Here is a 27,247-nt window from a genome sequence, read left to right on the forward strand (position 1 = left end):
GAGTTATATGTACTCATTCACATTGTAAAATATTAGTATGTCAATATGAGTGATGGTTTAAAAAGGTAATAAAACACTTTTAGGGTAAACAGCACTGTATCTAGAACCACAAGACCAAGGGCACAATCTAACTCATGGTATCATTGGACTCATTCAATTTGAGCCATGCTTTCAGCCAGTGTAAATGAAAGTATACCTACTCCTGCATCTTGGTCATTCTTACCTGGGCAAAGGTTTTATATCGGTGTAACCAAAACGGCTATACTTTTTTCCTCAAAAAAAAAAAAAAAAAAAAGTTTATTTTGGAGTGAGAACGTGTCATACTACTTTTAAATCTTGGCGCATTCAAGGTAAGTAGTCTTGGTACAGGATACAATCAAATCATGATACACTTCAGTGATTTTATAGTGAGTCACACACTTCATATAAAGGCACACTACTAAATAAAAAAATAAGTGTTAAGTTCTTGAGCTTTTAAATTAGAATTTTATAAAGTGCTTTTCATAAAGTCTTATATATTATAGTAATTAAGTGGATATAATTCCCTTAACAAAGGCACCTTGAAAAGTTATTGGCACATGAGATTTTGTCTGGTCTTTTTGTTTTCTTTTGATAATTTCAAAGTCTCTTCACATGTCTTCTCTTCCACTTTCAGTTTTCCTTAACAATTCATCATATGAATAGCCAGCCCTTTTAGAGAATAAGGTCAACTTTTTTTTTTTTTGAGATGGAGTCTTGCTCTGTCGCCCAGGCTGGAGTGCAATGGCGTGATCTTGGCTCACTGCAGCCTCTGCCTCCTGGGTTCAAGCAATTCTCCTGCCTCAGCCTCCCGAGTAGCTGGGATTACAGGTGTGCACAGCCACACCTGGCTAATTTGTGTATTTTTTTTAGTAGAGACGGTTTCACCATGTTAGCAGGATGGTCTTGATCTGACCTCATGATCCACCCGCCTTGGCCTCCCAAAGTCCTGGGATTACAGGCGTGAGCCACCGCGCCCAGCCGAGAATAAGGTAAAGTTTAACTTGGCACTGTAAAGGTCAATTTTCAGGCAGTCTTAGAGTTTAGCAGTTTCTCTAGTGTATAAACTGATTCTTAACGATTTAAAGAAAATTATATTCAAGTGGCAAATTTGGAGGCAATAAGCTACTTTGGAGTCCATGATATGAAACAGCGTTTTAAATACATGTTTTATCTTCAGGGTTTTCAGCTGTTTTCTCAGGACCATCTGGATATAAGTTGATAGCTGTCACAGGTATGACATCCACTTTATCCAACTGAAGAATTCCTCTGAAATAGAAAGTGATTAATTACTATCAAAATTAAATGTTTCCTCTGCCTGTAGTTTGATAGTGAGAAAAGGCTACTTCAAGGTTATAATATATACCTAAGGTTAGGTGCTTTTGCTGCATTCTATTTAAAAATTCATAGTGGTTGTACAAACTCTGAGCCCAAAGTCACTTCAACCAAACTGGCTGAGAGAATAGAAAGGCATCGAGGAAGTTCATTATTTCCTATTTTAGGGAAGAACAGGGTAAGTATATATCTCCAAGACAGAGTTAGGTTCCTAGATACACCCAGGCTGAGCAAAAAGCCTAAGCCTAAGCCCCTTTCTAAACAACACTCACCACTAGAACACAACCTTAGGTCTTTAGATTGTGTTGCTCTTTTTGTTACTTAAAATCTCTGACCAGAGAGTACGTCTTTGGATTGAATCTAGGACCCTATATTGTAAATTTGGTGTTATTCTAATAAGAACACCAACAGAGGTTAGTTGTTTATAGAACCAGACAGATTCTAAAGTTCACAGGGGAGTAACTGCAAGAATAGCCATAAGATTTTTTTTTAAAAGAACAATGGGGAGAAGACAAAGTTGCCTTAACTAGCTCTCTTTATTAAAACATGATAGTAGGTCAGGTGTAGGGACTCATACCTATAATCCTAGCACTGTGGGAGGCTGAGGAGGGCAGATCACTTGAGCCCAGGAGTTCGAGATCAGCCTGGGCAACATGGCAAAACCCCATCTACTAAAAACAGAAAAAATTAGCCGGGCGTGGTGGTGCACACCTGCAGTCCCAGCTATTCAGGAGGCTGAGGTGGGAGGATCACTTGAACCCGGGAGGTGGAGGCTGCAGTGAGCCGAGATCGTGCCACTGCACTGCAGCCTGGGTGACAAAGTTAGCCCCTGTCTCAAAAACAAAAACAAAACATGAGAGTAAAAGTGTGCTACTGGCACAGGAATAGACAAATAGATCATTGGGACAGAAAAGAGTCCAGAAAAAGACTAACATATATGGAAATTTAGTTTTTAATAAGGTAACATTCTAAGTCAATGAGAAATTACTAATGGAAAAATGGCCTCTGTTTGGGAAATAAAATGAGAACTCTAGCTTTAAAAGTATACAGAAAAGTCATGCTAAAAAATAAATTTTGGCCAGGCGCAGTGGCTCACGCCTGTAATCCCAACACTTTGGGAGGCCAAGGCGGGCAGATCACTTGAGTCCAGGAGTTCGAGGCCAGTCTGGCCAACATGGTGAAACCCTGTCTCTACTAAAAATACATAAATTGGCTGGCCGTGGTGGTGCACACCTGTAATCCCAGCTACTTGGGAGGCTGAGGCAGGAGAATCGCTTGAACCCGGGAAGCGGAGGCTGCAGTAAGCAGAGATTGCGCCACTGCACTCTAGCCTGGGCAACAGAGTGAGACTCTGTCTCAAAAAATAGAAATAAATTAATTAATTAATTTTAAGAAAATATAATGGCTGGGCACAGTGGTTCATGCCCTTAGTAATCCCAGCACCTTTGGAGTGGGCCTAGTGCTTGGGCCCAAGGAGTGCAGCCTGAGCAACATAGTGAGACCCTGTCTCTACACAAAATAGTTTAAAAAAAAAATGGCTGGGCTCACACGTGCAATCCCAGCACTTTGGGAGGCAAGGCAGGTGGACCACTTGAGGTCAGGAGTTCGAGACCAGCCTGGCCAACATAGTGAAACCCATCTCTACTAAAAATACAAAAATTGGCCAGGCATGGTGGCGGGCATCTGTAATCTCAAGCTATTCAGGAGGCTGAGGCAAGAGAATTGCTTGAAACCAGGAGGTGGAGGTTGCAGCAAGCCAAGATCACACCACTACACTCCAGCCTGGGCAACAGAGCAAGACTCTGTCTCAACAACAACAACAATTAGCCAGGCATGGTGGCAAGTGCCTGTAGTCCCAGCTACTTGGGTGGCTGAGGCAGGAGGATCGCTTGAACCCAGGAGGTCAAGGCTGCAGTGGACCTTGATAGCACTGCCACTGTACTCCAGCCTCGGCAACAGAACAAAACCCTGTCTTTAAAAAACAAAAAACAAACAAAAAAAGCCCCATAATTTTAAGATAGGAAAGTCTGGCCTACTTAGTAGGCAAAATAAAAACCCTAGATGCCATAAATAACATGAATTGCTTAGACTTCGAATTTAAAGCTTTTGTATGATATGAGATACCATAAATGAGCAACACACAAATGATAGGCTGGGATCAGTAAAAAGAATCTGCAATGTGCATTATATATGTATAATAGACAAAGAGCTCTTCCATAATAATAGTTACAAAATGCAACACAATTGAAAAACGGCCAAAGGCTCGAAGTAAGCAAGTCATGAGAGAATCATACATAACCAATTATCACAAAGATGTTGAACCCACCCAGACCTAAACTAGCAAAGATGCTAGTAAGATGAAAATGCAAATTAAGATGAATTATATTTTTAGTAGCAAAACCAAAAAAGATTATCATCAGGTTGTAAGGAGTTAATACAATTACTTGTGACCCAGTAATTTTGCTTTTAGGAATCTATTGTACATAAATACACATGTGTAAAGAAATATATGTGCAAGAATATACTAGAACATTACTGGGATTAACATGAAATTGGAAATTATGTAAAGTTAGAGGAATGGTTTTGTCAAGGTATATCTATACTGTGGAACACCTGTGATATTGTGACTTGTAGGTTCCTCTGGCTTCCTGGAATAGCTCCTGAAGCCCTTAAATCTCCAAAGTGGTAAGTGTCTTTTGGATGCTAATGATGACTGATGGTGAGGGGGGCGGAGATCCTGGATAGCCTCAACAGGGGAGCTGGTTGCCAGGGGTATCAACCATGAGATCAGTCCCATCCCCCAACCTTGAGGAAGGGAATGGGGTACTGAAGGTTGAGTTGATCACCAGTGACCAATGATACAATCAATCATGCCTGTGTGATGAAACCTGCAAAAAAAACCCCAAAAGGACTAGGTTTGGAGAGCTTCTGGATAGCTGAACAAACAGGTATGGGGCCTGGATAGAGGTGCACCTAGGGAGGGCAGGGAAGTTCTGAACCCCTCTCTCCCTTCCCATATCCTGCCCTATGCACTTCTTCCATCTGCCTGTTCATGTTTCCTTTGTAATAAACCAGTAAGTGGAAGTGTTTCCCTGAGATCTGTGAGCCGCCCCAAAGACGTCCCAAGCAAATTAAGCAAACCCAAAGAGGAGGTCATGGGAACCTCTTTAACCCAGCTGGTCAGAATCTGGGGCTTACAACTGGCATCTGAAGGGGGACAGTCTTGTAGAACTAAGCCCTTAGCCCGTGGGAATCTGAAGCTATGTCCAGGTGGAAAGTATCAGAACTGAAAGAATTACAGGACACCCCGCTGGTGTCCACTGGAGAATTGGTTATTGGTGGGGAAAAATCCCCACACACGTATTGGTGCCCAATGTGAAGTACTCCAGAGTGTCAGAGTAGGAAAAAACCAAAGTATTTTTCCTATCTCCTTTAGAACTATGTAGCCATAAAAAGAATAGGTAAGCTATACATAATTATGACATGTCAGTTAAAAATAATATTAAGGGCTGGGCACGGTGGGTGATGCCTGTAATCCCAGAACTTTGGGAAGCCAAGGTGGAAGGATTGCTTGACCCCAGGAGTTTGAGACCAGCCTGGGAAAACGTGGCTCTACAAAATATAAATTTAAAAAATTAGCTGGGCATGGTGACACACACCTTAGTCCTACCTATTCAGGAGGCTGAGGTGAGAGGATCACTTGAGTCTTGGGAGATTGAGGCTGCAGTGAGCTATGACTGAGCCACTGCACTCCAGCCTGGGTGTCAAGGTGAGACCTTGTCTCAAAAATAAGTAATACAAAATAAAATGGAATTAAAATAACTAAGGGGACAAAAAAGAATATATGTAGTGATAAGATAAGGTCTTAGGTCTATGATTCCCAAACTGCACTGAGGTCCCTGTGTTGGTGAGCACACTCACGGCGGCACCACAGAATATTATAAATTTTCAAGAGACTTCATGTGTAATACTAGTTTGAGGTTACTTCATGGTTTTAACATTAGACTGCAAAATATTCAGTGAAGTCAATCTTTCCAAAGCTGGGTTTTGGTGGTGCTAGATTTGGAAAGTTTTTCCCCTCCAAACCTCACGTTAAAATTTAATCCCCTATGTTGGAGGTATGGACTAATAGGAAGTGTTTGGGTCATGGTGACAGATCCCTCATGAACAGATTAATGCCCTCTCTAGAGGGGAAGGGAATGAGTTCTCATTGTTCATTACCTGGAGAGCTGGCTGTTAAAAAGAGCCTGACACCTCCCTGCTGTTCCTCTTGCTTCCTTTCTTGACATGTGATCTCTGCACATGCCGCTCCCCTTTGCCTTGCGCTGCTGCTGAGTGGAAGCAGCCTGAGGACCTCACCAGAAGCCCAGCTGATGGCAGCACCATGCTTCTTGTACAGCCTACATGGTTCTTGTAGAACCATGAGCTAAATATATAAATCTCTTTTCTATATAAAGTAACCAGCCCAGGTATTACTTTATAAGCAACACAAAATGGATAACACAGGTGGTTACTATGATAAAAAGCAAATACTGTACAAAACTAACACTAAAAAAGAAATGAGGATGTCAATTTCCCACTGATGCCAAGGTATGAGGTAGTGTGTAGTGCTCTATAGGTATTCACATCCCACTAGTACTTCTTAAACTAGTAATTTAAGAACAAAATTGCCAGGTGCTGTGGCTCATGCCTGTAATCCCAGCATTTTGGGAGGCTAAGGCAGATGGATTACGAGGTCAGAAGATCGAGACCATCCTGGCTAACAAGGTGAAACCTTGTCTCTACCAAAAATACAAAAAATTAGCTGGTCATGGTGGCGGGCGCCTGTAGTCCCAGCTACTCAGGAGGCTGAGGCAGAAGAATGGCGTAAACCCAGGAGGCAGAGCTTGCAGTGAACTGAGATTGTGCCACTGCACTCCAGCCTGGGCAACAGAGCGAGACTCTGTCTCAAAAAAAAAAAAAAAAAGGACAAAATTTAAAAATCTTTAAATTTGTCTTTTGGCCTAAGTATAGGGGCATTAAAAAAAATTACTGGCACACTAAGGATACTGTAAACCAAGACAGTTTGGGAAACCTCTGTATTAAGTGAAAAATGCAATGCAGAACAATTAACAATCTGAGTTGATAAACAATTATTACTATCTAGTATACATTTACACTAGTACATAGAATTCGGATTAAAAATGTCAACTCAAACAGTTGACAATGACTACCTCTAGGTAGAAGAATAAGAATTGAAGAACAGAGAAGGGATATTTTCAGTTCATTGCTCTCTATAGTTCTCTATTACATCCTTTTCTACCAGGAAGCATCTGCAGTACAACTGCAAATTTGGTTTTTCATTTTATATTGCATCTGTACCTGCAGAGAAACCCATAACAAAACAATGGCAAAAGAAAAACATTACAACACCATTTTCTATGCAGGTATACATAAGAAAGTTCAAAAAAAGTTTGGAACTTCCTGGCAGCCAAAGGGGAAAAAAAAATCTTAAATTATAGAATTTTTATTACAGGTCAAGCATTCCTAATCCAAAATCCAAAATGCTCCAAAATCCAAAACTTTTTTGAGTGCCAACATGATACTTAAAGAAAAATGCTTGGCCAGGCACAGTGGTTCACACCTGTAATCCTAGCACTTTGGGAGGCCAAGGAGGAAGGACGGCATGAGGCCAAGAGTTCAAGACCAAACTGGCCAACATAGCAAGATCCCATCTCTCTCTCTCTCTCCATATATATACACACACCCACACACACGTATATATATTTATATAAAATATATACGAGTGTGTGTGTGTATATATATATATATATTTCCATATATGCAAAGGAAATGCTCCCAAGAGCATTTTGGATTTTAGATTGAGGATGCTCAACCAGTTAGTATAACACAAATATTCAAAAATCCAAAAAAATCTGAAATCTGAAACACTTTTGGTTCTAAGCATTTTGGATAAGGATACTACTTCTGTATCAGAAAGGAATGGGAATGCCAATTCTTCAGTGGAAATATAAACTAAGAGGTGGGAGGGGCAACTAATATTTCTTTACTCTGCAGGTGCTTTGCTTGCTTCATGACTTTGACTTTCAACAATCCTTCAAGTGAGGCATTAGTTCATCATTACACCTGAAGAAGTCGGAGGTTCAAAGACCTCATAAGAAGCAAGTGGAAAAGTAAATGTTCAAATTAGGTCTTCTTTTCCAAAAATCCTGTTACATAAAAGTATAATGCAATGTAGCTAAGCCAAGAACTGTGGTCATCTGCATTGAGATTTGTTTCTATTAAGATAATTAAAATGACTAATGAGCCAGGCGGGGTGGCTCACGCCTGTAATCCCAGCACTTTGGGAGGCCGAGGCGGGTGGATCACCTGAGGTCGGGAGTTCAAGACCACCTGGGCCAACATGGTGAAACCCCGTCTCTACTAAAAATACAAAAATTAGCCAAGCAAGGTGGTGCATGCCTGTAACCCCAGCTACTCGGGAGGCCAAGACAGCAGAATCGCTTGAACCCAGGAGGCGGAGGTTGCAGTGAGCCAAGATTGCGTCATTGCACTCCAGCCTGGGTGATGGACCGACACTCCAACTCAATAAATAAACAAATTAATTAAATAAATAAAATGACTGACTTGGGAAAATACTAACAAAAATTCATTTTAAATTTTATTATAAAATAATTTTTGACTAAAAAATATACAAAAGGAAGTCAAAGTCAGTCTCTCCACCTCTGCTCTCATTCCCACTCATTAAAGATAACATCATCTCATTCCAGAAATTTTCTATGCATTTATATACACATAATACTTTTGTTTTACCTAAATGTGTTCATACCGCTTTGCCATATTGCCCCCCACATAATAGATTTTGGACTTATTCAGCCAGAGAAAATCTCATTAGCCCTCATTGACAAACAGTTAAAAGGGTTTTTATTTTGCTTTTACTTTTTTTTTTTTTTTTTTTTGAGAGGGAGTTTCGCTCGTTTCCCAGGCTGGAGTGCAATGGCGCGATCTCGGCTCACCGCAACCTCCTCCTCCCGGGTTCAAGCGATTCTCCTGCCTCAGCCTCCTGAGTAGCTGGGACTACAGGTGGGTGTCACACGCCCAGCTAATTTTTTTTTTTTTTTTAGATGAAGTCTCACTCTGTCGCCTAGGCTGGAGTGCAGTGGCGCAATCTCGGCTCACTGCAACCTCCGCCTCCCGGGTTAAAGCCATTCTCCTGCCTCAGCCTCCTGAGTAACTGGGACTACAGGCGCCCACCACTACAGCTAATTTTTGTATTTTTAGTAGAGACAGGGTTTCACCATATTGGCCAGGCTGGTCTCAAACTCCTGACCTTGCGATCCACCCGCCCCAACCTCCCGAAGTGCCGGGATTACAGGCATGAGCCACCAGGTCCGGGCTAATTTTTTTTTTTTTTTTTGATACGGAGTCTCGCTGTCTCCCAGGCTGGAGTGCAGTGGCGCCATCTCGGCTCACTGCAAGCTCCGCCTCCCGGGTTCACGCCATTCTCCTGCCTCAGCCTCCCGAGTAGCTGGAACTACAGGCGCCCGCCACCACGCCCGGCTAATTTTTTATATTTTTAGTAGAGACAGGGTTTCACCGTGTTAGCCAGGATGGTCTGGATCTCCTGACCTCGTGATCCACCCATCTCGGCCTCTGGGCCTCCCAAAGTGCTGGGATTACAGGCGTCAGCCACCACACCCGGCCTTTTTTTTTTTTTTTTTTTTTTTTTTAGTAGAGATGGGGTTTCACCATGTTGGCCAGGATGGTCTCGATCTCTTGACCTCATGATCCACCTGCCTCGGACTCCCAAAGTGCTGGGATTACAGGCATGAGCCACCGTGCCCAGCCTCTTTTGCTTTTATTTTCTATTACAAACAATGCTGCAACGAGTATCCTGCTTGTCTACTGAAATTAACTACATTTTAAACTGACACTCTGGGGTTGAAATACATCATGAAGTCGTCTGGTTTTGCTCACCTCTGATCATACACTTGCATTTTCCATTACACATATTTGTTTCCTTCCTCCGCTACTAGATTTTAAGTTCTTAGCAGAGTTTGTCTTACTCACATCTGAATCTCTAAGAATGTCCTGATTCCAATAGCTATTCAATAAATGTGTTTCAATTTTGCTAATATTGGAAGATGGGCTAGAAAAACAGTAGGTGTTATTTTCCCTCCCATTTGTCTTACCCTCTCTAATTTTTATATTTTCTACTTTAAAACATAGCAAATATGTCTCACTTTTTAATCATTAAAAATACTAACATTTCAAAAATAAGAAATACTTACTTGTATTCAGAAACTGGGAAAAGCACCTTTAAGATGGTTATTACCACAGCTGCTCCTGTAATTCCAACCACCATGATGTTCAAGAACTGAAAGAATACTGGGAAAACACTGCTCCAGAACCTACACAGATCTTTTCTAAACTTTTCCATCCACTGACACATTACCTGAAAAAGGAGTTTTGATTAGATATGCAAGTTGCATCGATCTCTAAGAATAAACTTTAAATTTTTTAATGTTTTAGCTTTGGGATGATGAAAATATTCTATATTTTGATTGTGCTGGTAGTTACATGGGTGACTACATTTGTCAAAACTAATTGTATACTTTAAACGGTGCATTTTATTTTAGAATGTGCCTCAGTAAAGTTACTTATAATTTTAAAATGTGTTCTAACAATACAAGCACAGAAATGTTAATAGCCTGTAAAATTATTTATATTGTTTTCTAATTACAAATCAAAAGAAAATAATTGCTGATTGACAAGAGATTCATTAGGCTACTCCATTATAAATGAAATGGAGCAGAGTCAACTATCTGTTTCCAGTACCTAGAGCACAAGAGAAAGAAGATACAAGCACAGAAATGTTAATAGCCTGTAAAATTATTTATATTGTTTTCTAATTACAAATCAAAAGAAAATAATTGCTGATTGACAAGAGATTCGTTAGGCTACTCCATTATAAATGAAATGGAGCAGAGTCAACTATCTGTTTCTAGTATTTAGAGTATTGGGTGAGAAAGAAGAGAGAAAGTATTAAATATATTAATAGCTTTTAGAACAAATGGGAAGTTCACTGTGTACAAAACATGTTTCTATATTTCTTTATGAGAGAAGAACTCTGGTGGGTAATTTTATGGTGGGCTATAAGATATCCTGCCCAAATGACCCGCCATGATGCTCAGGCAAGGACAGGGTAAAGGTGCTACAGTCCACACTGACCCAACATAACCTGACCCTCCAGTGAGAACATCAACCAATTCCTAAGACAACCACAGACCCCGCTCATCTAAAAATGAATTTTGGGTAGGGGCCTACTTAATACACACAGAGATATCAGGATACTCTCTGAACCCATGAATATATTCCTAGTAAGCAGTATAAATGTCACAGGTAACGTTCGAGAAATTAGTAGGTGCTAATGCATATTTAGATGTAGTACCCAATTTATTTAATCCTTATAACAACTTCATGAGATACTACTTTACACTACTATTCAGATTAAGTGGGTGCCCCACTGTACAGATAAAGAAACTGAGGTTAGAGAGATTAAGAATTTGTTCAAGGACAGCACAGCAGCTCATGCCTATAATCCCAGCACTTTGGGAGGCCAAGGTGGGTGGATCACTTGAGGTCAGGAGTTTGAGATCAGCCTGGCCAACATGGTGAAACTCTGTCTCTACTGAAAATACAAAAATCAGCCAGGCACGGTGGCATGCGCCTGTAATTCCAGCTACTTGGGAGGCTGAGGCAGGAGAATCACTTGAACCTGGGAGGCGGAAGATTAAGCTGAGATCACACCACTGCACTCCAACCTAAGTGACAGAGCGAGACTCCATCTCAAAGAAAAAAAAATTTTTTTGTTCAAGTCACATAACTAGTCTGCAGCAGAACCAGGTTTCAAGCCTGGGCAGGCTGACTCCAGAAAGTACATTCTCAACCACCTGAGCTGAATCACTGGGCAAGATCCTGAGGGCACAATGCACATGTGTGTATGCAAGGTAGCAGGTGCAGAATAAACACAGAAATCTGGATATGAGAAAGAACTGTGGAATTGATAATTCTAACCACATGAAATCCAGCACCTTGATAATCATGATCTGACTACAATATTATTAAACAAAGCTTGAAGAGGAAAATAGGAATACCTAAAAGTATCACATTAAGACCAAGATGAGTCCCTTATCACCAATGCTCCATGGTTCCATTTTCATAATTTCCACTCCATTTTAAATGCTAGATCAATTTTCTTCATCATAACCATGAATGCTTATGATAACACCAAATAAATACAACACCAAATACTTGATTTACCTTATATGAAGATGGAGGCTCTGCTCTGAGAGGAGTTTCAGGTAACTTGCCAGGTAAAACATCTTCATCTACAGTGGTTTCCACATTCCTGATAAGATACTGGCTGGTGGTCTGCAGTGAACTAACACTTTCTACCCAGGAGAAAGAGCAACATTACCAAAATGCTGGTGTCTTATCCTACTAGACCTAAGATTACCAAACCAATAATAGCATTTAGGATAGTAAGAACACATATTTTACCATGGGAGAAAAAATGAACATATCTGAATGTTCACTGATTTAAATGCCAGAAGAGAGCTATAAACAAAGACATGTATAAGGAGCTAAAGCAGTTATGATTCTGTCACATAGAAAGCCAAAATTTTAGAAGTTCTACGTTTCTGTGAAAAAAGGAATATTCTTCATCTGAATGAACCTTTACAATAGTCTTATTACATATTTTGTGATCAGTACCCAGAGTAAGAGTGAATAATTACTGAAAAATGTCACTATGCAAACAGCACTGATCACATTCTACTAAGGCTCAAAATAGAGTCCTAAAATCCTTAAACGGACATATGAAGCAACACATGTTATGAAGCATTTTTTAAAGAAGCTCATTTCCAAACATATTAACTATTAATTAAAGATCAATAGCAACTTTTGCAAATAGTGTAAAAAACAACAAAGTTCAAGAGTATATATAAAGCTACCAACTAAATAAATAATCTCCTTAATACTTTAAATAATGGTCTTTTAAGTTACCTTTTTTGGAGAGGTTAGGAAGGGTAAATAAAATGTCACTGTCTCGAGAAATAGAGTAGAGCATGCTTTCTTCCAAAGGGAGGGTATAGTTTGAATGTCTGAGTATTCCCCGGTTCTTAACTAAAATATCAATTTCAGTGACATCCTTTTGTTGAACCTGTGAAAGAAAATATAATTATTCTTTATTTTAAATAGTGGCACAGCCCCATAAAAATTTAAAAGCAAATTTTCCTCCCAGATCTATATAACTAAAACATGTGTCCTATTCGGATAAATTATTCTTTCTTTTTTTTTTTTTTTTTTTGAGATGGAGTTTCGCTCTTGCTGTGCCCAGGCTGGAGAGCAATGGTGCGATCTCAGCTCACCGCAAACTTCGCCTTCTGGGTTCAAGCGATTCTCCTGCCTCAGCCTCCCGAGTAGCTAGGATTACAGGCATGCACCACCACGCCTGGCTAACTTTGTATTTTTAGTAGAGACGGGGTTTTTCCATGTTGGTCAGGCTGGTCTCGAACTCCCGACCTCAGGTGATTCGCCTGCCTTGGCCTCCCAAAGTGCTGGGATTACAGGCGTGAGCCACCATGCCCAGCCGACAATTACTCTTTATTTCCCCGTACTCCCACTTTGGGGCACTTAACTTGCAACTTTAATAATATTCCTGTCTGCTTTGACACTTACTACTGTAAGCTTAATCTCGATTCTACTTCATTTACACACAGAGACTTCATTTACCATAGAGGAAATGGTAGCAGAACTATGAGCCAAATTGAATCTCTTTCCTTACTTTCTATTTAATAATGTCCATACATTTTAAAGTGATATAAACATGTGTGAATATGGGAAATTTAAAAAATACATTTCAAATGCTAAAATAAATATACAAAAATTGTAAATAATTGGATATAGGCAACATTAGACACCTTTCTTATCAAGTCAGAAACAAAATAACTGAACACATGCATAATACCTAGCACAAATCTAAATCTTTATAATTTAATTCCCAATTAATAAACATACTATCTTACTTGTTTTCCATCAATCTCTACTACCTCTTCTTGAATGACAATTAGCTGCAAACTGGAACCAGATGTCATAGGCCACTCATGAACTAAAATCCTTACACTGACAATTCCAAAATATTCTTTTTCCTCCAAATTTTCAAGATTTTCATTCTTCACTATAAAAAAAAAAGTAGTGACAACTTTGAACAAAAATTACCACCAAATTTGTTACTGAGTTTGATTATTTTGATGACATTTACATGGAACAAGACAGTTGTAAACCAATTTCTTTGGCTTTCTTCATCCCTGATCTCAATGCCGTTTCAGATTTATTAAAAACAAAGACAATCTGACAAATCTTTATGCCTGCTTACACTCATTTGAACGGGCAAAATGTGTTGATCTTTAGACTTTGTATGAAATATCACACTAGCAACATCTTTCCTTTTTTTTTTTTTTTTTTTTTTTGAGATGGAGTCTTGCCCTGTCGCCCAGGCTAGAGTGCAGTGGCGCCATCTCAGCTCACTGCAACCTTTGCCTCCTGGGTTCAAGGGATTCTCCTGCCTCAGCCTCCCGAGTAGCTGGGATTACAGGCTTGCACCACCATGCCCAGCTGATTTTTTGTATTTTTAGCAGACGGGGTTTCACCATATTGGCCAGACTGGTCTTGCTAACTCCTGACCTCAAGTGATTCACCCACCATGGCCTCCCAAAGTGCTGGGATTATAGGCACGAACCACTGTGCCCGGCCCATCTTTCCTATTCTTTTACACAGGTTGGCAAGGAGGAACCAACAAGGCATAACTATAAAGCCAGCCAGAAGATACGGTCAATCCCATGTTTTAACACAGTAAGCACATACATTCATCCATTCATGTATCCACAAAATCCTGTGAGAAAAGATGCCCAAGCAGTAAGAAAATTGAGTTCTTTTCTCAATCCTTTCCCCGATAAGTGACTCATTACTATTAGAGAAAGCAGGTATGGGGAAAGAGGGTCGGGGAGGTCTGTCATTTCTCTCTGGTAATGGATAATGGGGTAGGACTAGCTATTGTCCATGTTCTTCTCTAGCTAGGAAACCCCTACTCCTGCTCCAGTAGAAATGGGGTATAGTACCTGCAACTGGTTTATAGAGCCAATGGTTACTCTATTAAGGTAGAAGTGCTATCGAAAAAGATAAAGCAACATACACCAATGCACCCGCCACAGATGGAGCATTTTGTTTCTATCCCTCAAATAATCTGAAGATTATTTGCCAAACGGGAACCCAGATGTACAATCTGAATGCACACCCAGCTGTTTAACCTGATTCTGTGCTTCTATAGGGCTACTTCCTTTGTCTGGAATATCTCAATATCTAGTTCATTAACTACTTACTGTTACAAGATGTACCTACCTGTTCTCCCCTGCTTTAGTCCCCCCTCCAAACCATTCAGACAACAGTGCCAGGCTCATCTCACTGTGACGTGGTTTTCAGTCCACAGCCTCCTGCTCGTGCACCTTTAGTGGCACTTCTGTGAGGTTCCCAGTCCTCTAACTGGTCGTCCTCAGGCTCCTCATGTGGCCCCTCACTGCTCCTCTCTCTAGTGTGCCTGCCTAATCCTTCATGCCCTTTGAAAGGCACCACTGCCAAAGGTACCCCCTCTCTCATGGTCCATCCCCACGTTTCAACGGACCATTACACTCGTGGGTCTGCCTTGTAGAACAGCAGGTGCTGTGTCACCATGTCCGTAAGCCCAAAGACTAGGGTACAGGAGACTCAATGGGTGAGAAAATGCAGTCATATAAATACACCCAAGTGGCAATTCTTCAGCCTGCAAATTTGGTGCCCGATATAGTTTGGATGTTCCCCCGCAAATCTCATGTCGAGATGTAATTCCCAATGTTGGAGGTGGAGCCTCGTGGGAGGTGTTTGGGCCATGGGGGCAGATCCCTCATGGCTTGGTGTTACAGCACCCCCCTGCCACTCTCGCTCTCTCTTGCTCCTGCTCTGCCACGTGAGACACTGGCTCCCCCTTTGCCTTCCACCATGAGTAAAAGCTTCCTGAGGCCTCCTTAGAAGCTGAGCAGATTCTGGTGCCATGCTTCCTGTACAGCCTGCAGAACCATGAGCCAATTAAACCTCTTTTCTTTATAAATTACCCAGTCTCAGGTATTTCTTTATAGCAATGTGAGAAGAGCCTCATACAGTACCTCTAATACTGAGTAAAATTAAATAAAAAACAACAAAGCCCTTCATATTCTGACTTCCTTACTGTGGTAGGCAGCTTTCAAAAATGCCTCTCAATGACTCTTGCCTCTAGGAGTCAGACATTTCTGCAATTCCTTCCTCAAGTGGGCCGGACCTAGTGACTAGTCAGTTAGTTACCTCTCTATCTATCCATGAATGAGACAGTCTTTTTTTTTTCTTTTTGTTCTTTTGAAAGAGACAACCTTGCTATCTTGCCTAGGCTGGTCTTGAACTCCTGGCCTCAAGTGATCCTACAGCCTTAGCCTCCCAAATAGCTGGGATTACAGGCACGAGCCATTACACAGAGCCTAGTGACTTGTTTCTAACATACAGAGCATAGCACAACTGATGGAATGTTACTGCCACAATTAGATTATTAAAGACTGTGACTTCTGTCTTGCTAGAACTCTTTTTCTTACTGGCAGTCTCTCTTGTCCTCTCAATGATGAAGCTAATTTGTCACGTTGTGAGACGCTCTATGGGGAGTTTCATGTGACAACGAACTGAGGAAGGCCTTCAACCAATATCTGGTGAGGAACTGAGGCCTCTGTTCAAGAGTTCAGAAGGAACTGACTCCTGCCAATGACCACATGAATGAGCTGGGAAGCAGATTTTTCCCAGATGAGCCCTGACATGATGGCAGCCTTTTGAGAACCATAGGACCCCGCTAAGCCAAGCTCAGATTCTCGACCTACAGAAACTATGAAATAATAAATACTGTCTTAGGCCACTGATTTCTGGGTTAAACTGTTATGCAGCAATAAATAACAAATACACCAACTAAAGAAAAAGTTTCTTTAAAGAATTAAAGAAGATTTGTTGTTGCTGCTGCATCTAATGTTTTGAAGATTCCTGTTGTAACTGGGTAAGATGAGCATTTATTTCAGTTATCATAGAAACAAACTCAGTGCACTGACTGGGATGACTAAAATATGGCCACAAGAGAGGAGAGAGGCTGCATTCCACGTCCTGTTTCCAGTGAATACAACAACAAAAGAATTATTATTTCAATAGTACTAGCATTTCCTTTCTTAGCTACCATGGATTAGCTTGTAGTACACCAACCCTCTTGCAATGAACCACTTGCAAAGATCCACTAGAAGATGTAAAAAATACACACCCACATATACACACAAAACCTATATCTGTCTAGAGGCATCAGAAGCTAAAGACGGCCAGCACTTGAAGGGCCAAGAAAAGAGCTCCCTGAGGTGAGCACAATATCCTATGTGACTTCTTCCCCCGAAGGCATTTGCCAACTTCCAAGCAGAACAGGTAGAGAGGTTGAAAAGCTGAGTAGAAAGCAATGACTAGGAGGCAAGAAAGCTTGACAAAGTGTCTGGCAGTCTCACCCAGCAGGGGAGAAAATAAAGTGTTAAAAATGCTAAGCTATGCTTCCACAGCCAGCAAAAATAGCCTTCTAAAATGAAGGCAAAGAGATGTTTTCAGACAAATGAAACCTCAGACCATTCACTGCTAACAAACCTGTACTGAAGGAAATACTAAAGGGAATTCTTTAGACCGAAGGAAAATGACAACGAGGGCACAATGCAAATGTGTGAGGGTAAGGGAGGAGTTGCAGAATGTACAGAGAAACAGGGATAGAAGAAATAAATTTGGAACTTGAAATTCCAACCAAATGATATAGAGTGGAGCACAGATAGGAATAAAGAGCAGTGAAAAAGGTAACCATGATTAACATGAATACTGGACTGCATAAAACAATAACAATTATGTCACATGGGGTTTAAGAACACAAAGAGTTAAAATACATAATAATAACGCAAAGGCAAAAAGGGAATAAATGGAATTTAAGTGTTCTAAGGTTCTTGCATTGTTTGGGAAGTGATAAAAGTACAAATTTATTTATTTTTATTTTTTAAATTCATTTTTTGAAATAGGCTCTCACTTTGTCACCCAGGATGGACAACAGTGGTATAGTCACAGCTTACTGCAGCCTCTATTTCCTGAACTCAAGGGATCCTTTCGCCTCAGCCTCCTAAGTAGCTAGGAAAACAAGCCTGTGCCACCACACCGGGCTCATAGGTTTCCCTATGTTGCCCAGGCTGGTCTCGAACTCCCAGGCGGAAGTCATCCTCCAGCTCTGGCCTCTCAAAGGGCTGGGAATACAGGCATGAGCAACCATGCCCAGCCAAAAGTACTAATTTATTGGTAGCAAGGGTAACCACTAAAAGAACAATAAAATTATGTAAAACCAAGACAGAAGGGAACTATGATACCAAAAATAATTAACCTAGATGAAGGCAAAGGGGGAAGAAAAAGAAACACAGAACAGTTGGCACAAAGAGGAAACAATTAAGAAGGAGGATTTAAATCCAAATGTATCAGTAATTTTATTAATGTAAATAAGTTAAAATCCCAACTAAAAGACAGACTGACAGAAACAACAAATGGGCCGGGCGCGGTCGCTCACGCCTATAATCCCAGCACTTTGGGAGGCCGAGGCGGGCGGATCACCTGAGGTCAGGAGTTCGAGACCAGCCTTGACCAACATGGCGAAACCCTATCTCTACTAAAAATACAAAAATCAGCCAGACATGATGGCGGGCACCTGTAATCCCAGCTACTCGGGAGGCTGAGGCAGGAGAATCACTTGAACCCAGGAGGAGGAGGTTGCAGGGAGCCAAGATTGTGCCACTGCACTCCAGCCTAGGTAACAAGAACAAAAACTCCATCTCAAAAAAAAAAAAAAAAAATCCTATGTATATTCTTTGTATTTGCTATTTCATCCAAATAATATGGCATATTCCAATGCAACGTATCTGCTTACCTTTAAGCAACTCAAAATTTTTAAAGGTTAAAAAGAAAATGTTCTACTGACATAAGGATAAGGGTAGAGTAAACTGAAAACTAGATAATCAGACAATTCATTTTCTTGGCTTTTGCTATCCGATTTACTACCTTTATGCACTTTTTTTTTTTTTTTAGCCAGGGTCTCACTCTGTTGCCCAGGCTGGAGTGCAGTGGCGATCCTCCCACCTCTCAGGAGTAGCTGGGACTACAGGCACACATCACCACACCCAGCTAATTTCTGCATTTTTTGCAGAGACAAGGTTTTACCTTGTTGCCCGGGCTGGTCTCCAACTCTGGGCTCAGGCAGTTCACCCGCCTCAGCCTCCCAAAGTGCTAGAGCCACCATGCCCCACCTCTATGCACATTCTTACATCAATATCAACTTACCAGAAATGCAGTTTCATCAATGCTGATCTTATGGAAAATAGTGAATATGCCAGAAGCAGCCAATATAAAATAAGAATAGAGTTTTAAACACATTAGTGTTATTGTACATTCTGATTGTGTGTGTGTGTGTGTGTGTGTGTGTGTGTGTTTTAGAGATGGGGTCTTGCTCGGTCACCCATGCTGGAGTGCAGTAGCATAATGATAGCTCACTGCAGTCTCAAACTCCTGGGATCAAGTGATCCTCTTGCTTCAGTGATGTATATTTTTACTTTATTTTTATTTTTTTTGTGACAGAGGCTCGCCCTGTCACTCAGGCTGGAGTGCAGTGGTGTGATCTCAGCTCACTGAAGCCTCTACCTCCTGGATTCAAACGATTTTCCTGCCTCAGCCTCCCGAGTAGCTGGGATTACAAGCGCACACACCACATTTTTAGCAGAGACGGGGTTTCACCATGTTGACCAGTTTAGTCTCGAACTCCTGACCTCTCGTGATGTGCCCACCTCGGCCTCCCAAATTGTTGGGATTACAGGAGTGAGCCACCGCGCCCAGCCTATTTTTACTTTAAAATGGAAATATATAACATCCAAAAATTGTTTTGCTAATTTAGTATTATTAAAAACAGAACAGGCCAGGCACAGTGGCTCACATCTGTAATCCCAGCACTTTGAGAGGCAGAGGAGGGTAGATGGTTTGAGGGTAGGAGTTCAAGACCAGCCTGGCCAACATGGCAAAACTCTGTCTCTACTAAAATTACAAAAATTAGCTGAGTATGGTGGCACATGCCTGCAGTCCCAGCTACTCTGGAGGCTGAGGCATGAGAATCATTTGAACCTAGGAGGTGGAGGATGCAGTGAGCTGAGATCGCACCAATGCACTCCAGCCTGGGTGACAGAACAAGACTGTCTCAAAAAACAAACAATAACAATAACAAAAACAAACAAACAAAAAAACAGAGCAATTATGGAAATAATTTAGTAGTACTCACCTATCAAAGTCTGACAGCTTATTCGGGTTACACCACTATTTACAGGTAAGTCATTTACATACACCTGTCCACTCTCATAGGTTATGTTAAGAACAACCTTAAAATAAAGCAGCATACACATTAATTCCAATATTTATAAATAATAGCAAACTCTTCATGTCAAAAAAGATTAACTAAATTAGATATGCAGGTTAAAAAAATCAAATAAGCTGCATAGCAGTTAGCTAAATTATATATTAAAACCAGAAAAGGAGACAAACCTGCTGTTTAGATATGTCCCCATCATCTTTCAGTGTAGTTACATTAATTCTGATGCCGTCCTGTAAAACAAGTATTGTGTAAATTGGATAGGTCTACATCTCACAGATTGAGAATAACATGGCTATCTCTTTTCCCTCCAATTATATCTATTGTACAATCACTTATAACAGCATTAAGAGAGTTTAAAGGACCATCTTTTCCATTTTATAGCCATTTTTCCACCCTTATTTACAATTCATATTTTTTATAATTTTTTTCTTTTTTTTCCCAGAGAGTCTCACTTTGTCACCAGGCTGGAGTGCAGTACCGCGATCTCAACTCACTGCAATCTCCGCCTCCCAGGTTCAAGCAATTCTCCTGCCTCAGCCTCCCGAGTAGCTGGGATTACAGGCATGCACCACCACACCCAGCTAATTTTTGTATTTTTAGTAGAGATGGGGTTTCACCATGCTGGCCAGGATGGTCTTGAACTCCTGATCTCGTGATCCGCCTGCCTCGGCCTCCCAAAGTGCTGGGATTACACACGTGAGTCACCACACCAGGTCTAATTTTTTATAATATATATTTTTTCTATTTACTTGTGAAAAGTATCACATGAGTATATAATATGCAAATGTAGAGTTTAAAAGATAAGCACTCCTGTAAGTACCACCGAGGATAAAATATAAAATATTACCCCTGCCTTGGCAGGCTCTGCATAATTGCCCTGTATCCCCCCAGAAGGAATCCTACACCCAATTCCATTTGAATCATTTCTTGCTTTTCTTTATAGTTTTACTACCTGTGTGTCTCTCTCTAAACAATATGTTGCTTAGCTTTATATGTTTCTGAGCTTTATATAAGGGGGATAACAGTATATGTATTCTTCCCTAACTTTAGCTGATACTGTTGATGCACATAGCTATAATCACAGTAGTCCATTTCTGACTACCAATTTACTTATTTACTCTACTACCCATGGACATCTGAGTTGTTTCCGACTTTTTGCTTTTATAAACAAAATTGCACTGACTTTTTTTTTTTTTTTTTTGAGATGGAGTCTTGCTCTGTTGCCCAGGCTGGAGTGCAGTAGTGATCTCGGCTCACTGCAATCTCCGCCTCCTGGGTTCAAGCGATTCTCCTGCCTCAGCCTTCTGAGTATCTGGGATTACAGTATCTGGGATCACCACGCCTGGCTAATTTTTTTATTTGTAGCAGAGATGGGGTTTCACCATGTTGGTCAGGCTGGTCGCAAACTCCTGACCTCGTGATTCACCCACCTCGGCCTCCCAAAGTGCTGGGATGACGGGCATCAGCCACACCTGACCAAAGTTGCACTGACCCTTTCTTGAGTGTGCTTCTTATACAAGTATCTGTAGTGTTCCAATTTTATTGCCTCTCAAGGTATGATCAAAAGCAATATACCCAAATATTGAAGATGACATGCTTTATATAGAGAAGCAAGCACTATTTTAAGAAGTATTTACCACTGACCACAGGAACTACAATCTGTCATTTGTAAATCAAATTTTTTCCTAAGTTTATTCACAAATAGACATTGTTATTCTAGAATAAAAACAATACTCCTCTCAAATACTTTTTCTTTGAGGTTGTATTAACTTAGAAAATAGGAAAACTGTTCATAAACATCAAAAAGAATATACAAGTACATCTGCTGGCCCTGAGTATCCTCAATACTTTATATATAATTTCCAATAAATGAGAGAATAAGACTGGTGAAATTTCATGAGGTTGAGCTCATTCCAGGAATAACTTGTGGAACAGGATTCATACCACACAAGACCCACATCATACATTTAGAGTGACTTTGGTTCACTTCCCAACTAGAAGCCTAGGAAGCTTTCCAACTAGCAATTCCTCAGAACTAGCCGGCTTTCTCCTGGACCACCTTGATCTAGAGGGTTAGAATCAATAGTGCATCTAAAACAAATCAACATTCAATGAGCCATCAGATTGACAGCTATATTGTTTTATGTCCAAATTCAAGTCACATGGATCTCCTCTGCAAACTAGAGAATGTATTAATTATAAACTACTATTCTTCTAACAGCCCAGAAGTAAGCCTCCAATGTTGTTCTAGGAAACCATTTTATAGCTTCGGCCGTTTAGCAGTGAACATACACAACATTGTTAGCAACTTACTGAACTTTATATATATATATATATATATATATATATATGTGTGTGTGTGTGTATATATATATATATATATCTCACCTACCTAGTAAAATTACAGAGTTTGAAAAAGACAATTAACAGACACAAGCACACTATATTTTCCAGAGAACCAAGTTCAACGAAATTCTTTTCTGATATTTCTGAATGATTTCACTGCAAAAGGGAAGCACGCTCCTTACTGCCTCCTGACCAGGAGTTCAGAGCCAGGTCATATTTATTGTTCTTGAGAACTTCTGATTGAACTGGAAGTTCAGGCTTGTGAGCCAGGGTTGCATATACTTAGAAAGTGCTTGGGTGTTGCAGGAAGTCAGGGACCCCGAACGGAGGGACCGGCTGAAGCCGTGACAGAAGAACATAAATTGTGAAGATTTCATGGACATTTATTAGTTCCCCAAATTAATACTTCTATAATTTCTTACTCCTGTCTTTACTACAATCTCTGAACATAAATTGTGAAAATTTCATGGACATTTATCACTTCCCCAATCAATACTCTTGTGATTTCCTATGCCTGTCTTTAATCTCTTAATCCTGTCACCTTCGTAAGCTGAGGATGTATGTCACCTCAGGACCCTGTGATGATTGCGTTAACTGCACAAATTGTTCATAAAGCATGTGTGTTTAAACAATATGAAATCTGGGCACCTTGAAAAAAGAACAGGATAACAGCAATGTTCAGGGAACAAGGGAGATAACCATTAGGTCTGACTGCCTGGAAGCCAGGTGGAACGGAGTCATGTTTCTCTTCTTACAAAAGCAAATAGGAAAAATATTGTTTAATTCTTTTTCTCTGCAAGGAACAGCCCTGAGAAAGAATGCATTCCTGGGGGAGGTCTCTAAAATGACCGCTCTGGGAATGTCTGTCTTATACATTTGTAGATAAGGGACAAAATAAGCCCGGGTCTCCCGTAGTGCCCCCAGGCCTATTAGGATGAGGAAATATCTGCCTAGTAAATTTTAGTCAGACTGGTTGTCTGCCCTCAAATCCTGTCTCCTGATAAGATGTTATCAATGATAGTGAGTGCCCAGTGGGACATGAAACTTCAATAGCAATTTTAATTTCGCCCAGGTCCTGTGATCTTGCTCTGCCCCCATTTGCCTTGTGATATTTTATTGCCTTGTGAAGCATGTGGTCTCTGTGACCCACACCGTATTCGTACACTCCCTCCCTTTTGAAATCCATAATAAAAACTTGCTGGGTTTGCGGCTTGGGGGGCATCACAGAACCTGCTGACATGTGATGTCTCCCCCAGACACCCAGGTTTAAAATTTCTCCTTTTGTACTCTTTCCCTTTATTCCTCAGACCAGCCGACACTTAGGGAAAATAGAAAAGAACCTACGTTGAAATATCAGGGGCTGGTTCCCCCGATACTTGGGGGCACTGAAAAGTTTCTCCCTAACCATCTTCAATTCTTCTAATTCCTTTACTCATAGGATGCCCATTGGGGACACAAGTGGGTTCCTAAGAATAAAGGTAATAGGTGGTTTAAAATATGTCTGAGTGAAATATATAGTTATGCATACAAGAAAGTAAGTGTCCTCTGAATGCCTCTCTTTGGTGACCAAGTTAATTTAATATTAGAAGAATTTACTATAAAGACTTTTATTTTTTGGTCAGGCATGGTGGCTCATGCCTGTAATCCTAGCACTTTGGGAGGCTGAGGCAGGTGGATCACCTGAGGTCAGGAGTTTGAGACCAGCCTAGCAAACATGGTGAAAATCTCTACTAAAAATACAAATATTAGCCAGGCATGGTGGCACGTGCCTGTAATCCCAGCTATCTGGGAGGCTGAGGCAGAAGAATCACTGGAACCCGGGAGGCAGAGGATGCAGTGAGCCAATATCGCACCACTGCACTGCAGCCTGGGGGACAGAGCAAGACTTCATCTCAAAAAAAAAAAAAAAAAAAGTGACTGGGCACAGTGGCTCACACCTGTAATCCCAGCACTTTGGAAGGCCAAGGTGGGCGGATCACTTGAGGTCAGGAGTTCAAGACCAACCTGGCCAACATGGTGAAACCCCATCTCTACTAAAAATATTAAAAAATTAGCTGGGCATAGTGGCGGGAGCCTGTAATCCCAGCTACTCGGGAGGCTGAGGCAGGAGAATCACTTGAACCTGAACCCAGGAGGCAGAGCTTGCAGTGGGCCCAGATGACGCCACTGCACTCCAGCCTGGGAGACAGACTGAGACTCTGTCTCAAAAATAAAAAATAAAAATAAAAATACAAAAATTAGCCAGGTGTGGTGGCACATGCTGGTGGTACCAACTACTCAGGAGGCTGAGATACCAGAATCACTTGAACCTGGGAGGCAGAGGCTGCAGTGAGCCGAGATTATGCCACTGCACTCCAGCCTGGGCGAGACAGAGTGAGATTCTGTTTCAGAAAAAAAAAAAGGCAATCTTGTATAACCTCAACTTCTGACAACTGCATACATAAAAACTGAAAAATGCTTATAATCCAATAAATCTGAGTCATTGGAAGAAGGCAGAATTTTCCTGACTTCAACCAGTTTAATTTATATCAGGCTAGATATGAGGATGGACAGATGTGATAAAGCTAGTAATGTTAAGGGTAGTCTGGTTCTGCACTGTTCAATATGGTACACACTAATCACTTGTGACTATTTACATTTAAATTGATTAAAATTAAATAAAAATTTTAAAGCAGTTCCTCACTGGCACTGGCCACATTTCAAGTGCTCAGTGGCCACAGCAGTCCAGTGGCTACTCACAAGGTGAGAAAAAACATAACCATCAAGGCAGAAAGTTCTACTGGACAGCACTTATACAATATATGGGACCACTGTGAAATTCTTTCCTATTTGGAAATGTTTCACAATAAGACGTTGAGAAGACTTAGATCAAGGGACTTCAGTTTCCCACAAACACAGTCCAGGTAATGGGATTCTCTTTCTATTGTTCAGCATTCATTTAATCTGTGAAACTGTTTATTGTTGAGATAGGCTCTTGCTATGTTAACCAGGCTTATCAGTCAACACCCAGCTCTTGGTCTCAAGCGATCCTCTGGCTTTGGCTTCCCCAGTAGCTGGGATTACAGGCGTAAGCCACTGCACCCAGCTTAATATGTGAATTTCCGAGTTTAGATCTGGACTTTCCAAAAGTGAAATGAAGGTCCAAGAAGGGAGAACTGAAATAATAAAATCACTAAGAGCCAGCTGACAATGCAGTGTATTTTAAGCCTGCAGTCAAAATGTATTTTTCACAGATTATATAGACCTAAACATCGCTTGACACATAGGTGTCAATTATGAATCTTTAAAACTTGAAAAATGGGAAAATAATGTCCATATTTCCAGAACTTTTTAGAACTATTTCACTTTTATTTGGTCCCTTGGCGCCTGTCCATCACATTCCTATTGTTTAACCAGATGCAACTGTGATCCACATATAATTTCAGATATAGGTGGTTCTTACGGCAGGCAATGTCTGGCTTCTTGGAATGCCCTGCAGAACTGAGACATGCTCGTCATTTTTGTACCCACATGGGGTAATGTCATTATTCTAAAACGTTAAAACTTGCTTTGTTTTGTTTTTGTTTGAGACGGAGTCTCGCTCAGTCACCCAGGCTGGAGTGCAGTGGCACGATCTTGGCTCACTGCAACCTCTGCCTCCTGGGTTCAAGCAATTTTCCTGTCTCAGCCTCCCGAGTAGCTGGGACTATAGGCACCTGCCACCACGCCCGGCTAATTTTTCTATTTTTAGTAGAGACGGGGTTTCACCTTGTTGGTCAAAGTGACATTTACCGTGCCCTTCACCTTTATATTTAGAGTGTTCGTATTCAAGTCTTGAGGAGTAAGATAAGGTGTACCGACATAGTCTCTTGTCATTCTCAGAAAACTTGCACTTTAAAATATTCAAACTTTTCCCTACCATTCTACTGAAAAAAGGCTGATACTGGCCTAGGTAGGCACGACTCTACGGCAGAAATGGTGAGCATCAGCCACGTTTCAATGTTAGGATGCCTCGATTCTCCCACCTCAGCCGGCATCAGAAGCACCTGTAGGACTCGCCAACCCGGACTGCTGGGCCCCGCCCCCAGAGGACGGGCTGAGTTCCCAGCGGATGCCGACGCCGCGGATCGCGCCCCGCCGTGAGAACTTCTCCTCCAACATCCGACAAAAACACTACGTCGCGCGAGGGCCGGGTCTCTGCCTCTGCCCACCTCAGCCCAGCGGAGCCCCGCAGCCTCGGGACGGCGGGCCCTCGCGATCGCAGGCCGAGCAGGCACAGGTGGCCTGGAAACGCGCGAAGTGGGCAACTTCCACACTTCCCGAGCACGCAAACATTCCCTGCCCAAGCGCCGGCTCTATCCCGGGAAGGCGCCATTACGAAGGCCTGCGATCACCGGCAATCGCGCGCTTCGACTGCAAAGCCCCGTCAGGTCGCGCGCCGGCTTGGGCCGCCGGAGAGTCAGTGTGGGGTGGCTCGAGGCTCACTCACAGCGACGCAGCCCCAGTAGGTCCCTTCCCTCTTACCTCGGCCTCCCACGCCGCCCCAATTTCCTGGGGTGCTTCTCCCCACACCTCCTTCGGGGGCCCGGACCCCCGCCCCTGCCCACCGGTGGGATGTGGAAAGCGTCATTGTGGACTGCCCGGGCCTCCCGGAGGGTCGGAGTCGTAAAGCGGCCAGCCGGGTCCGCCCTGCCCTACCTGTGGGGCTCCGGACAGCGGCGGCGGCTCGGGGGCGCCCGTCGTCAGCCACCCGGCGGCGGGTAGCGCCACGAACAGCAGCAGCCGGAGGGCGAGCGGCCCCGGTGGAGCGCCCTCCATCTTGGACAACCGGGGCAGAGGGCAGCGGCGGCCGGGAGGTGAGGGCGGAGCCGGCCCGCGGGCGGGGCGGAGCTTCGGCGGGCGGGGCGGGGCGGGGCGGGGCGGGCTGTCCCCTTCCAGGGAGGCCTCGGAAGGCACGGGGAGACTCCGAGATCCGGCTCGCCGGGGAAAAGCGTTTGC

At 42.0% G+C, this 27,247-nt stretch overlaps 1 protein-coding gene across 1 annotated transcript; it reads right to left on the minus strand.

The window, feature by feature from the left end:
* Nucleotides 1-364: 364 nt before the first annotated feature.
* Nucleotides 365-27,247, minus strand: GINM1 (glycoprotein integral membrane 1). Its single transcript, XM_003898062.5, has 8 exons — nt 26,948-27,247; nt 20,095-20,154; nt 19,835-19,931; nt 13,443-13,594; nt 12,421-12,577; nt 11,677-11,807; nt 9,645-9,808; nt 365-1,287 (listed from the first exon to the last, which is right to left on the minus strand). Exons 1-8 carry the CDS (start codon nt 27,065-27,067, stop codon nt 1,176-1,178), a joined length of 993 nt encoding a protein of 330 aa, XP_003898111.3. The 5' UTR covers nt 27,068-27,247; the 3' UTR covers nt 365-1,175.

The sequence above is a fragment of the Papio anubis genome, chromosome 6, assembly GCF_008728515.1.
Source record: "Papio anubis isolate 15944 chromosome 6, Panubis1.0, whole genome shotgun sequence".
NCBI lineage: Eukaryota > Metazoa > Chordata > Mammalia > Primates > Cercopithecidae > Papio > Papio anubis.